We start from the raw sequence: 13867 nt of genomic DNA, 5'->3' as shown, positions 1-13867 counted from the left end.
AAATAAATGTCAGTTGTTACTGTTTTTAATTAGAGTATGATGTCATCAAAGCATTCATCTTATGTAGCAGGTTGATTTTTACTGAGAAATACTTTGAATCTCTGTTGATTAATTCTATAGAATTCAAACTCTCAGCTTTAAGAAACTAATAAATGGTAACAAGACAAGTGTCTTGAACCTCATACCTCTCTCTTCTTTTATGTTCTTCAGGAGGATCCATTTGATGCTGAGTCTCATCCATTGCCTGATCTAGTTTCTGAAGCCAGCTTAGAGTTCTTCCAGTCTGACCCTTTTGTTGGCAGTAAGTAAACTTCTCTACAAGTGCAGATTTGCAGAAATGTGTTTTGTGGGAACATGTCTCATCCAAATTCATCCTGCACTTTCTCATTAATTGTGAAAATTGTAACTTTCCCTCACTGGTCTTCCTGAGGGCCTTTTTTTTTTCCCCCTTTCCTGGGGGTTGCATTTTGGTATTAAAGGTGTGGGTGTACTTGTGCTACATGTGATGTCAATGATCTAGTTAGCAGTGCAGAGCCACAAACAGATCAACTGAGGGTTCAGTGAGCTGTGGTGTGGGGGGGATGTGGGTGGCTGAGAGTGAATGGCTGTGGCCTACTTACGGTGAGTTTGGCGCTCAAAAAAAGGTAATGTGGAACTGCACCATCTGTTCATCTTATGGAAGTGCCGTGCTTTATTTTAAGAACTTGACACTTAAGGATGCTGTTGCTCTGATTTTGTTAACGTTGGAAGGAGTGATCTGTCTGTGAGCTATGGAGGCACTTGGAGTATGGGAGAAGGGGAGCTAATTTGGATTAGCCGTTGAAGCAGATGTTTTCAGCTACATTAATATGATTTGACAGGCTTTTGGAGTCAACATGGTCTAACCAATTTAGTTCAGATTGCTTTGGAAGGAAAATAAGCTAAATTTATTTCATATCGCTTGGCTTCTAAAAGAATGTCAGTGCAGATTTCAATACATTTAAATGGGTAAATTAAACTAATTTAAAACAGCTTCAGTGTTTCCATGTAGATATTTCTTTTTTTGTTTATATTGAAGTAGTCTTACTTACAGGATGTGACAACCTTTCTTTCAGAGGAGAAGGTATGGCTGCTGGTAGTCAAACTTTTGGACTTTGTGTGATCTGTATGTTTACTGGTAGTTACCTGCAGCTAAGAGACCATAGATACATGAAATGAGGGAGTAAATTGATGGAATTGGAACTGTGCATCTAGTACAGAAAGGAATGCTTTAGAGCTGCCATCCATGGTGCTGTGAGAATTGCCAAAACTAAGATTAGGCTGCTGTCAGTGGTTAGCTTGGATTACTGTGGTGGTAAATACTGCACAATGTGGTCACTGACAACAGCCAACAAAGAGGCATCTTTGAGAGACGGCTGCTTTTGTGTGCTTCATGTTGGTAATAAGCTACGTGATGAATATTTGCTTTGTCTACTACCAGCTCTTATAGTTTCTCTGAAAACATTGAAATTATTCTGAGTGTGAGAAATTGATAGAATGGATTGAGAGCAGCCCTGAGGAGAAGGACTTGGGGTTGTTGGCTGATGAGAAGCTCAACATGAACAGAGTGCAACTTACAGCCAAGAAAGCCAACCATATTCTGGGCTGCATCAAAAGGGAGGTGATTTTCCCTCTCATTCCCATCTCATGAGACCCCACCTATATCCAGCTCCCCAACACAAGAACATTGACCTATTGGAGTGAGCCCCAAATACCATCTAAGGATGATCAGAGGGCTGGAGCACCTCTTCTGTATGAAGACAGGCTGGGGGAATTGGGGTTGTTCAGCCTAGAGAAGAGAAGGCTCCAGGGAGCCTCATAGTGGCCTTTCAGTACCTAACAGGGGCCTACTAGACAGCTAGAGAGGGACTTTTTACAAGGGCATGTAGTGATAATACAAGGGATAATGGCTTTAAACTGCAAGTGTAGATTCAGATTAGATGTTAGGAAGAAATTCTTTCCCATGAGGGTGGTGAGGCCCTGGAACAGGCTGCCTGGAGCAGCTGCGGATACCCCATCCCTGGAGGTGTTCAAGGCCAGGCTGGATGGGACTTTGAACAACCTGGTCTGGTGGAAGGTGTCCCCACCCATGGCAGGGGGCTTGGAATTAGATGATTTTTAAGGTTCCTTCCATCCCATAGCATTCTGTGATTGTGAAATTTTAGCTCGAGAAATGATTTTGTGTCCAGAGGACTGTGACTCAGTACATGCTTTGTGATTAAAAAACAAGTCACTTTTTTTCTTTAAACAGGTGATCCCTTCAAAGATGATCCCTTTGGGAAAATTGGTAAGCAATTTTGTAACTTCTGATTTTTTTTTATTTATTTTTGTAAAGGATTCCTAGTAGAACAGTATGTGGGGAGAAGTGTTACCACTTTCAGCATGAAAGAGGCCATGGGTAGTCTCTGCTGAGACTGGCTGTATAGGCAATGTGCCTTGGGGAGTGATAAACTGTGCTTGGGGAGTGAAGGAGAGGAAGGTAGGAGAGTGGTAAAACAAAAAAAACAGCTAGATTTCATAAAAATATTTCTTTTTAATTGTTTTTTAAGAGAGTTTGATTAAAGAAACTATATATTTAAGTGATTCTGGAGCTGAATGATTGTTACGATCCATTTTTCATCATGTGTGGAAGATGTTGGCTTGTCTAATTTTTTGAACCACAGTATGCAAATTATTTGTAGATACATTTGATGCTTCAGAAATCCTTAGTCTTAAATGTGTCACCTTCTTGCAGTATGAAAGCAGGAATATAATGTTTCATTTTTAAGACACCAAGCTAAATAAAGCTAGCAGAAATGGTAATGAGATGTTTACTTTTTAGATCCCTTTGGTGGTGATCCCTTCAAAGGCTCAGATCCTTTTGCAGCTGACTGTTTTTTCAAACAGTCCTCCACTGATCCTTTTGTGACTGCAAGCACTGATCCATTTAACACTGCTGGCAACAGTAATAATACCACAGTAAGTTTTGATAGCAAGCCTTTTACTTTTTGTATATAATTTGGACAAAATGAACTGTTTTGTGCATTTGGACATGCCTTGAAATGCTGATATTAAGAAGTGATGTAGACTAAAGGTACCTCTCACCCCATGGCTCTGTCTTGTCTCCTGTTCTGCTTTCTAGAAACGGGAACAGATAAAAATAAAGAAAAAAAAATGTTTCAGTGTGGAGCTTCATTGCTACACAAATTAGAACCTTTTGAGTATAGTGAGCTAAGCTCCATTGATAACTGGTGAAACTTATTAAACATTGAAAGAAACCCAAGATTAATCTGACCAGGTTATATTGAGACATTTGACTCTTTTGCTTCCAAAGCTTATAGGATCAATAAGTATGTTATATCTTATTTAAAATCTGATGTGGTATAGGATTTTCCCCTTGAGAAGTCAGCTTGTACTTGATATATGTTGCTTTGGGTTTTGTGGTCTTTTATTAATAAGACTTACTGAAACCTTGCCATAATGTGGAGATTATTACTGAATAGCATGCTCTTTCAGAGGTACTTAAGTGTGACTTCTAGCTGTTCACAAGGTCATGTTACACACTACAGGCTACTCCTCAAACCTTAAAAAAAAAAAAAAAAAAAAAGTCTTCAATACTTACTCTGCACGCTATTGTTTCCCAAGTCACAATATTCTAATACAACTAATTCTTAGTCATACTACAGTCTGACAATAAAAGAAGTATAGAGGAGTAAAAAAAAAAGTGGTCAGAGCTGTAGTGTGGGATTCACAGTCTGTAGCAGTCGATTCTTGAGAGAACTGTATTTCTGAAGCTGCATTCATCCTAAATACTTTACTGCACCTTTGTGTTACTGACATCCTGTAATAATATCTTTATGAAGAAAATGGAATATTTTACTTCTTTTTGGTGCTGGACTAACGTTTTAACTGAAATAAATTTTGATTGTATTCTTAGTATGAGGACTTGTTTAAGCTGAAAACCACATTTCCCTCTAAAGTTATTTTTTTATTTTAGACAGAGATATTGAAGAAAAATGATCCTTTTGCTCCTGGTGGAACAACTGTTACTACATCAAATGATCTAGGTAAAAGTAGACTATATACAGCAAACTTACTTTACATACGTTTTCTGATTTTTGTTTCTAGTCTTTCTTCCCAAAGTTTTACTGAGAAATACTTGAATCCAAGACATAAGGCACTTTTTCCTTGTGTTTTGTGGCACATACGAATGAATTGCACTGTTGAATTACAGACTGAGATCATAAAAGGTTTAAAAAGTTTATTCCACAAATGGGCTTACAGTTGGAAGTGAGCTCTTTGTCATGGTCATATTCATGTGTGTTCACAGCCACAGATGCACACACAAAATACACATTGTGTGTGTGTACAGATATCTCAGCTAAACCTGTTCAGGAAAATTACTGTTCTTAGTCAGTTGTTAATATTTAGTTTTTGTAAAAACTTCTTAAATAGTGAGTGTCCCGCTCATTAAATATTTCACTTGAATTAGTCTATACTGCAAGATAAGTAACAGCTGCTTTTTTTTTTTTCCTATTGTGGGATCTTTCAATGTTCTTTTCAATGTTTAATTTATAATCCTGTTCTGTTTGCTTGATTTGTGTGTATTTAGCTACAGACCCCTTTGCCTCTCTGTTTGGAAATGAATCCTTTGGAAGTGGTTTTGCTGACTTCAGCACACTGTCAAAGGTAATGTGGAACAACTGTCACTCAGAAAACGCATGGAACTCTGCAGTGACAAGACTAAAAACATTCTCTATTCTGATGCTTTTATTGTTACAGTTTTGCCACTAATAATGATTTACAATGGTTAACTTCCTTGAAAATGTTTTTAACAGTAAATTATCTTGCAGTGTCACTGTGAAAAATGCAAAGTAATCTTTGTGGCTTTGTAAGTGTTTTCTCTGTATTTGAAATGATAATTTTTTTCTTGAAAATCTGCTGAATGTAACTGCAAAAGTGTTACTTTTGCATCTATAACTGTACTCAACTTCTTATTGCTGTACACACTAAACATTCCTGATTTTCATATAATTTTCATCAGTGTGGGGTTTTAGTATCTCCCAGAGTAGTTGGATGACGTCTTTAAAAACAAACAAAAGTATTTTTGTATTAGTCCAAACTTGCACTTTTAAACAAATACTGTAGTATTGGAAAAAATAAAATAAAAAAATAAAAAAAAAAGAAAGTATAAGTAGAATTGCACTGAAAGTGTGTATGTTACTGTTTTCTTTGTTGAAGGCCAGCACTGAGGATCCCTTTAGCTCTTCCACATCAGGTTCCAGCAACAATGTGGTCATAACTAAAAACTTATTTGAAGAACCACCATCCAAAAACGAGGATGTTCCTCCTGCATTGCCCCCTAAAACAGGAACTCCCACAAGGCCCTGTCCACCACCACCTGGTAAGAGCTGAAACTGAGATGCTGTTAACCATTAGATTCTTCAATATTGGTGGTACGACAATTGCAAGGGGATGGTGAAATACACTGAACTAAGAATGAATGAGGAAGGTATAAAACAAGTCTGTTCCAGATCTGTTGTTGTTTTCCTCAGAGTTAAATTTTGTGTGGCATTTAGGAGCAGACCTTCAGTTTTTTGGTTGTTTTGATTTTTGAAGGGGGGGATGAGAAAAAGGATTTAGAAAGTGGGAGAATATAGGGTTGTTACAGATATCCGCAAGAACGCAGAGCGGCTACAGATTAAATGGTTGGTAATGTGATAGACTGAATGAATAGCATACTAAATTATATTTCAAGTGAGAATTCATTGTGTTTTACCCATTGCAAAACCTCTGGTTTTAATTCTGTCTTTAAAGAAATATTAAAACTATTTAGCGCTTACATGGCTGGAGTAAAATGAATTAACTAGGGATAACATGACTGCCTCAGATGTTCAGATCAAATTTTTCCAGATGGCCTCGCCAGGTCTGTAGTATTGAATCTAGCCAACATAATAGTAATAAACCCAGGCTGTTTTCTGTTCAGAGATAGCTGAATCCTCTGGTCTGTTCCATGACACAAACCATTCTTTTCCAGAAAACACCATGCTTGTCAAAGATAACACCTTCTTATGGTTATAACAAGGTTAAAACACACTACTTGCCTTCAATAGCAAACTGGAAAATATATTAGTGTTCTTTTAACTCTCCATCCGCTGTTTCATTCTCTTTAAAAAAAAAAAAAAAAAACAAACAACTACTGCGTCATATTTTTTCATTATTACACTATATGGTTGAATCTTAAGGTGTTTCGGAAAAATTAAATTCATCTTTTTCCCTCAAAAGTAGGGAGTGCAGTAAATGTAGGAGTATTTAATACTAAGTTTAAAAACAGGTCCTAATTTCTAATGTTGCCATTAGGAGATCTGGCTCATGCCTTGTAAATAATCAGTTGAATTGTAAGTAACGTTAAAACAGTTGACTAGTTGTGATAATTTAAATGTTTTATAGTATTTTCGTTTATGGAGGCCCCTCAAAAGGGGGTGTGGAGACTTCTGACTTCATTCTTTAGGAAGTGCCTACAAAGTGGTGTAAAGATGTGGTTTTAGAATGCAAGCACCAAGTGGCAGAGCAACAGCGCCGTTGTTGATAGATGACTGGAAAAATAGCCTGTTTTGGTTTGCACATATTAAAAATGATACTGTGGATACCTTGATAGCCATTCCTAATAACTTACTTTACTTATGTAAGTCATAAATTGTGATAGTTAAGTGTATTTGTTTTGAGTAAATCTCTTAGTCTAATACAAAACAAGAAAATGCATTTTGAGGAACTGCCTGTCCTTTTAATTCTACATGATACTGGAAAGTGTGCAGAAGGCTTATTTGCTTGTCTCTGAAATCCGCTGGCTTTCCCGATACTGATAAGCTCTCCCATTTCATGATTTTTCTGTGGGTTTGGAGGTAGGATTAACATTTGTAGGGATATGAAGTATAATTTCCCTATAGAAATGTTTTTGCTGGATGTTCAAAAATTCAAAAAACTGCAATGAAACCTTTTCTGTAAGTAATAACATCTGGGAAGAATGGTGGGAAGAAATTCAGCTCAGCTTGTCTTGATCTTGGAAGGATTTGGGTTAATGAACTCAAAGGTGTTGAAAGTTGACTGGGGTTAAACTGAAAAAAGAAAAAGGGGGGGCTCTTGTCTGGTTCTGTTATATCTGTAGCTACTTAGGCAAGGATTAACAAAATAGCCTGTGATTGCTGTATGGCTTCATTTTCTTAGTTTAAAAACTACAGAAATTCTAGGTGTTAGCATAGGAGAAGATGTTGTATTTACTGTTTTGAAGACATACAAGTATACAACTGTCCTGAATCAAATTGTGTTACTTTGATCCAAACAAATAATAAAAAGGAGCTGGAATTAGCACGGACATTCTGTTGATAAACAGAAGAATAATTACTGTGCTAAGAGAATAGGGGTTCAAGACTTAGAAATTCTCTTCCCCAAATACTGTTACATCAGTACATAACTGTGCTCTTGAATCATTAACATACATGTGTTCCTTTTTGATCAGATAATGCTTTAAGAAGCTGTGGACCATACTCTCATTTTTTAAACTAGCAACCCTTCCTCTGAATTCATTACAACTCCACTAATTTTCCAGAAGAGGTTGCATTCCAAGTAGTTTTGGATTTTTTTTTTAACTATTTTGGCATGTTATTACCTGCTATCTTAAATTCATTTTAAATTCATTTTAATCTAAGGGAAAAGACCTATCAATCAAATAGACTCTTCAGATTCCTTTAAACCGAGCGATCCATTTCAGCCTTTCCCCACCCCAGACATTCCCAAAGAACAAGAAGCAGATCTATTCTGTGATCCATTTGCTCCCACCAGCGTCAGTAAAGAGGCTGACCCCAACAATTTTGCAAACTTCAGTACTGTGAGTAAACAATTTTTACATTTGTTTCAGTATACTGACAGCTTTGAATTGTTCACACTGAAGTCTTCAGTCTAATTAAAAAGATTAAAACATATCCCACATACAAAGGGGATATTGCTTCCAGGTAAAACTGTATTTACTTTTAGTTTACAACTGAGGCTGTCCTAAAGTAAAACACTGCAGAATGATGTAGTTAATGTTTAAGTTGTATTGCTTTTGTGAGTTTGAGACTTTTCTCATGAAGGCCTCCTAACCTTTAGAAGACATTTTAAATACGTGTTCTCAGAGTTGTTCATTTTATCAATGCATGTAGCAGATATAAAATATAAATCTATATAAAGCACACTGTTATTTATTTGTTAAAAATACAACCAAAGGTGTGACTTTAATTTTGTCACTGAACTGTTTAGTCATAATATTGAGATATGACTGAAATACGGATAAATAGCATCGGAGTGGTGTGTGTTAATGAGATCTAATTTGGTGAGTTTTGAATGGCTACTAAATTCCAGACCTTATGTATGATGCAGTGAAAAGTAGTAAGTGTCTCTTTGTAACCAGAATCCATTTCATAGAAGTCGTGGTGTCCAAGCAGTAGAAGCAAATCTAAAGGTTTGTGCATGCCTTTATTTACTTATTTATTTATTTAGAGTTTTTGCAAATAGGAGTTTTGGAAGGCATCATTTCACTTTCAAGCTTGATATCTGTTAAATGCAATTTGCATTCACAGTAATCGTATTGCTTGTATTGTTTTCAGGTATAATAAACTATTTGCTTTATTGAAGTAAACTGAGGATTGACAGGCTCTCAAAATTGTCTTGCACTGGTTGATGTGTCTTATGGCATGACAATTTCTGACATACTATTATCTGACATATTATCACTTTAACTAGCTAAAGGAACTAAGAAGTTAGTTCAGAGGAGAGAATGTGAACTGTGGAGGGGAAGGACAAGTGTTCATTATTTTCATAGACGAAAAAGCATTCTTTTCCATCTGCAATTACCGAAAACACTAAGTGAACTATGGAGAAAACTCAAGCTTTTCTATGTTTATTCCTCAAAGAAGCAGTGCGAAAGCAGAAACTAACCGTAGTATATAATGATAACCTTTTAGGACTTAACACGGGGACATTCATGAAGACGCGGGCTTCACCTACCTCTGCTTTTTCCTGCATGCTGAATAGAAACAAACTTTAGCATAATCTTTTGTGTTTTATGATCATACCCTAACTGTTTCTGACCTAACAATCATCGTACCACAGCAATTCAATTAACGTACCGTTCTCGTCTAAGTATGTAGAATGAATCTGTTTTTTCTTTTCCTCGTGTCACACCTTTCTCTGTATTATTGCTAGGATTCTAACTGTACAGTTACCTTAATATTCTCCTTCTTGGCAGAAGTGTTTTTCAGTTGCACAAATAAAGAGTCGTTCTACAGCTAACTTTTACAGTCACTGTCATCTGGAATAATCATCCCTAATGAAAGTAGGATTAATCAGGGTGTTCCATAATGCTGGATATGGGTTTATTTTGCAATATGTTCTCCTGATTTATTCAATTTTTTTTCTTGCATAGGCTGGCTTTTATCCAAATCGGTTTGCATTTAAATTATAGCACTTGTTTCTCCAGTAACTGTTTAGAAACTTAATGAATTTTGAAACTCAATGTATTTCGTTAAAACAAAAACAATACAACACACAATATAGCAATAGGATATCTTCAGTGCATTTCTTGATGGTTAAACCTTGAGCTAAGCTAATAGTGATAGCCTGCTGAGAATAAAACACAAATAATTTGAAGGCTAGAGTTTGTCCAGTATTTTGAAAAACTGTAAGTGTCACTTAAGCCAAGAACAGGATTTGTTATTGCATTATTAATCTGGTTATTTTGTCTTTTAAAATGCAGTATTCTACTGAGGAAGACATGATTGAATGGGCTAAGAGGGAAAGTGAGAGAGAAGAGAAAGAAAGATTGGCAAGACTAAAACAGCAAGAGCAAGAAGACTTGGAACTGGCTATTGCACTCAGTAAATCTGAAATATCAGAAGCATGAAGCTTAGAATAAGATTTGTCTTATGTCAACTGTTTCTGTCCCTTTTCCTGAATACCTAACCTATTTAAATGTTAATCAGAAAATACGTATATACAGGAAAATAAGAAAGGTTTTAAACTTCTGAAAGTGGTGTGAATGTTTCTGCTAAATTCAATCCTTTTGTTTGTTTTTGTTTGAATAACTTAATTTTAGCATTCAATTCCACTCAAGTTTTCAGGAGAACAAGGAACTTTTCCCAGTTGTAAGCAAATCAGTTTTAAATGCAGCAAATGAGATTGTAGTTTGACTGTAATCTGTCAGCAGTTGGTAATTGAGCATAAAGTGAACATAGCAATTATTTTGCCATGGCTGGCTGTCTCCTGTCAAGCAGTTAGCCATTTGAAACCTTTTATCCTTCTTCTAAAGATATTAGTAATGCCAGAGTTGTGGAGTGCTTCATTTTATATGTATGCATAAAGATTTTTCTTTTCATTGAAGATTCTATGTTTGGACTTGCAATAACAATCTTCATAGAGTCTAAGTTTAAAAAAAAAAAAAAAAAGTGTGTGTCTTACTGAAACCTTTAATGCTTTTCTTGCATGGCCATAGGTTTTAAGACCAGTTATTTTGTTTTATAAAGAAATTACATGGAAGATTCATGTGCGTTTGCTGTTGGCCAAGATGACGGTCAAATTACAAGAACCCACAGCTATTTGAGCCAGTTTTGCCTGTGAAATATGCAGCTGAACTGGCAAGATGATAAATTGAAATTGAAATGGGATTGAGAATAGAAAGAAAACATGTAGTCTGACTTTTTTTTTTTAAACCACATTTTTTTTTTTCCTGTATGTATAATTTATTGAAATGCCAACTGATAGTTGCACCTTAAACTGAATTTCTTTGTGGTCACTGAGTAGGATTGATAGAATGTTAATGAAAATAACTTAATGAAAATAACTTATTGTTCACTTTGGAAAGAACTCCATTCTGGAGAATCAATTTCACTAAAATTCCAAAAAGAATAATCTTTTGCCCTATCTTAGACAAATGGATGACAACAGCATAAGCATCAAGAGATTTTTTTTCTTGCACTTTTAACTTGTGGTATTTCTGTTGAGAAAATGGAAAAGTTTCAACGCACAGCACTGAGTAGGGGGGGGAGAACTCAGCCATGCTTCAGTATATTTAAGCTCTTCCTATTACCTATCAATGCTGCTGTTGAAAGAGTTTGGTAGTTTTCAATTTTTCAGGAAAATAAGTAACCAGACTGAGAGGTTTTTTTCTTTTGCACTGGGAAATGAGCATTTAACCACCTGCTCAAAAAGGTAACTTAAAATTTTGCAAGGATTAAATCGTTGTAACTTATCTATACATCTTTGTAATGAGTGTACACTAATCTTGCAAATCATATGCTTAACTGGATTACATAGTTTCTTATCTTTTGTTAAAAATGTATACTCAGTGGACCAACACAATATTATTATGTATATATTATATATATATATTCCTGCTTTCCTTTATGGAATTTAAAGTTTTGAGTCATTTGATGTTACATTTCATGTTACTGACTCTGACTATAGTACTTTTACTCAGACTACCAACAAACCACTGCTGTGAGCTAAATGGCATTACTTATGAAGTTTTAACTGTTTTTTTTTTTTAAAGAAACTTGTTCAGGTGGGATTAGCCTCTATTTATAGACTTTTGTTTAAAAATTCTAACAATAGCCTGTAATTATGAAGAAATAAAATTTAAGTACATAAGTGTGAAATGTTTGCCTGTTTTTTCAAAAGGGTGCTGTGAGCTGTAAAATAAAATGTAAATGTAATGTGAATGATACAAGGTCTTCTGTTTGTAGTCTGATGGGAGGTGGTTAATTTTCAGAGAAACAAATTGCTTGAATTTGGTGGTTAGCTGAAGTGCACATTAATCCCATCTGTCACTTGCTTTCTTAGGAATTGTGGCAGCTTCAAAGAAAAATTCAGACTACTTTTGCCCAAGGATTTTTGCCTGCACAAAGCTTGCAGTGCCGAGATGTTTATGTGTCTAGGATTCATTTGTGACATATGTACGGATCTCCTACTAGCTGCTGGCAACATAAAGCAGATTCATATGGTTTGGCAGATCTTTAGTTTGACCCAGAGTGTATCCTTTTCAATATGTCAGCATAATGCCTCCTTCATATCAATAACTTGATATCCTCACCATCTTTGTCTAATTTACTGTATTATGAGGTTATGTCATGTAAAAGTTCATTGAATTCACAGCAGACCATTGTACTCTTTATGTAAGAGATAATCTAATGTCTAGCAGACAAATTGGCCATTTCCAATGCAAGGTAACTTTTAATTAAAAATTGTATCAGTGGTATATGCTGGCAATTAATGTTAAAGATCTGTTACATCACTACCAAGTATTGGCATGGAATAAAGTGGTGATAAAGGTGCTTAATAAAGGACCTGACATATTGAGTTGACTTGAGTTGTCTAGAAAGGTTCAGCATCGAGGACTTTAAGCGAGGAAACCTGATGTGACAAGCCCTTCTGCTTAATACTTAAAATCTGTTGTGTTAGATCTCAATATTGGGCATAACATTTTCTTAGGTTTGTAGACTTCCCTGCCACCCTTTCCACCTGACACTCCAGCTGCATGTCACTTCTTTGCATAAGTAACATCAGCTTGCAGAACCATGTTGCCTACTGTTTTTTCCCTGCTAACTTCTCAACAATTTAGCTACTGAAATTAAAAATTCTCTGTTTCAGAATTTGAATTTTTAGCAAAACTACAACTTCAGTAGTGGAGTGTTTTAGTTATGCTTTAGCCTTAATCTTCAGATGTGCTACCTCGTGTTTTGCAATACCGATAGAGTGGTATTTTTAGATGATTAGATAATGATATAGAGGGAACAGGGCTAACATATAAAAGGATAAAATGAGAAAAGTAACTTATCTGTTCAAAACATTGGCAATTCAAGACATGTCTTTAGAATTCCATAATATGTCAGTGAATACTCTTGAATTTAATTTCATTTTTAGGGTGATGGCTGGCATTCCAATGTATCTATTCATTACTGTAAAATGGAAGAGGATTTACCTTGTGCAATTGTAAAAATACAGGAAAAATTCGAATTAAAAGCAAATTGTCAACAGTTAGAACTAGAAGTAGACAGTAACCTTCTGCAAGTTTGAAATACACTCCTTTGGTAAGTAGAGTGGAACTTTACCTATATGGGTGTTACTGACCTGTTGAACTCTGTGCAGGATAACTTGCATGTTGCCTTCCTTGTTGGCAGCATGATGTAAGTGTTAAAATTAAAAGGGCAGTGAGGGGAGGGCAAAACAAATCTTTGAAGCAGAGGCTAAGGGCACAATTTCCAGTTGGGCAGATACAGGTTTTCCAAGCTGTAACACCTGATGCTTGTGCAAACAAAATCTTCACATCTTTCTGCCCTAGGGATGTGTCTGGCATTTGATCTAGTGAAACTCTTAAGCTATCAAGAGAGCTAGAGAGCTCCTGTTTCCAGGGAGCTTTGCGGTTAGAGGAAAGCCACTGTCTGCACACGCTGCCCTGTACGAATGGTAATTTGGTACCTGTGTAGGGAGAGAGGACAGCACAATGTAAGGAATTCTATGTGCAGAAAAGTCAGGGAGACAAAAGAAAAGAAACAAAAAACAATACTTTTGTGTTTATATATTGATAGTGAGGCATGAGAATTCCTAGTTCGGAATTTTTGTGGGAAGCCTCTCAAAGAATTTTGAGCTGAATTTTGAAATGAAAGAATTTTGAATTGGCTTGTATCTGTTATATCCCAGAAAGATGTGAAGGAACTTTCCATCTTCCCTGTTATTCATTCCCACCAGGAACTGATCACGTGATGGGCTATCAGTAACAGCTGCATTGCCATTTCTTGCTCAGAACACAATTCTTCTTGTGCAAAATTGAGACACATTGAAC

The 13867-nt window shown here is 35.9% G+C and overlaps 1 protein-coding gene across 9 annotated transcripts in view; it reads left to right on the top strand.

Annotated features, from left to right (window-relative positions):
* The window catches only part of EPS15 (epidermal growth factor receptor pathway substrate 15), a 45447-nt gene extending 34885 nt beyond the window's left edge, over positions 1–10562 (top strand). The window contains exons 18-26 of one of the 9 annotated variants that reach the window (XM_084526950.1): positions 211–301; positions 2270–2305; positions 2840–2976; positions 3995–4064; positions 4610–4686; positions 5239–5401; positions 7704–7882; positions 8444–8494; positions 9788–10562. In XM_084526950.1, the coding sequence (XP_084383076.1) occupies positions 211–301; positions 2270–2305; positions 2840–2976; positions 3995–4064; positions 4610–4686; positions 5239–5401; positions 7704–7882; positions 8444–8494; positions 9788–9934 (951 nt within the window). In that variant the 3' untranslated portion in view covers positions 9935–10562. The remainder of the gene's footprint in view (positions 1–210; positions 302–2269; positions 2306–2839; positions 2977–3994; positions 4065–4609; positions 4687–5238; positions 5402–7703; positions 7883–8443; positions 8495–9787) is intronic. The other 8 variants (XM_084526943.1, XM_084526948.1, XM_084526947.1 and 5 more) reach the window with 8 other exon arrangements.
* Positions 10563–13867: the final 3305 nt, after the last annotated feature.

The sequence above is a fragment of the Aythya ferina genome, assembly GCF_964211825.1.
Source record: "Aythya ferina genome assembly, chromosome: 8".
Classification (NCBI taxonomy): Eukaryota; Metazoa; Chordata; class Aves; order Anseriformes; family Anatidae; genus Aythya; species Aythya ferina.
The sequence above is the reverse complement of the archived record's forward strand: the minus strand, read 5'-3'. Positions and strand labels throughout refer to the sequence as shown.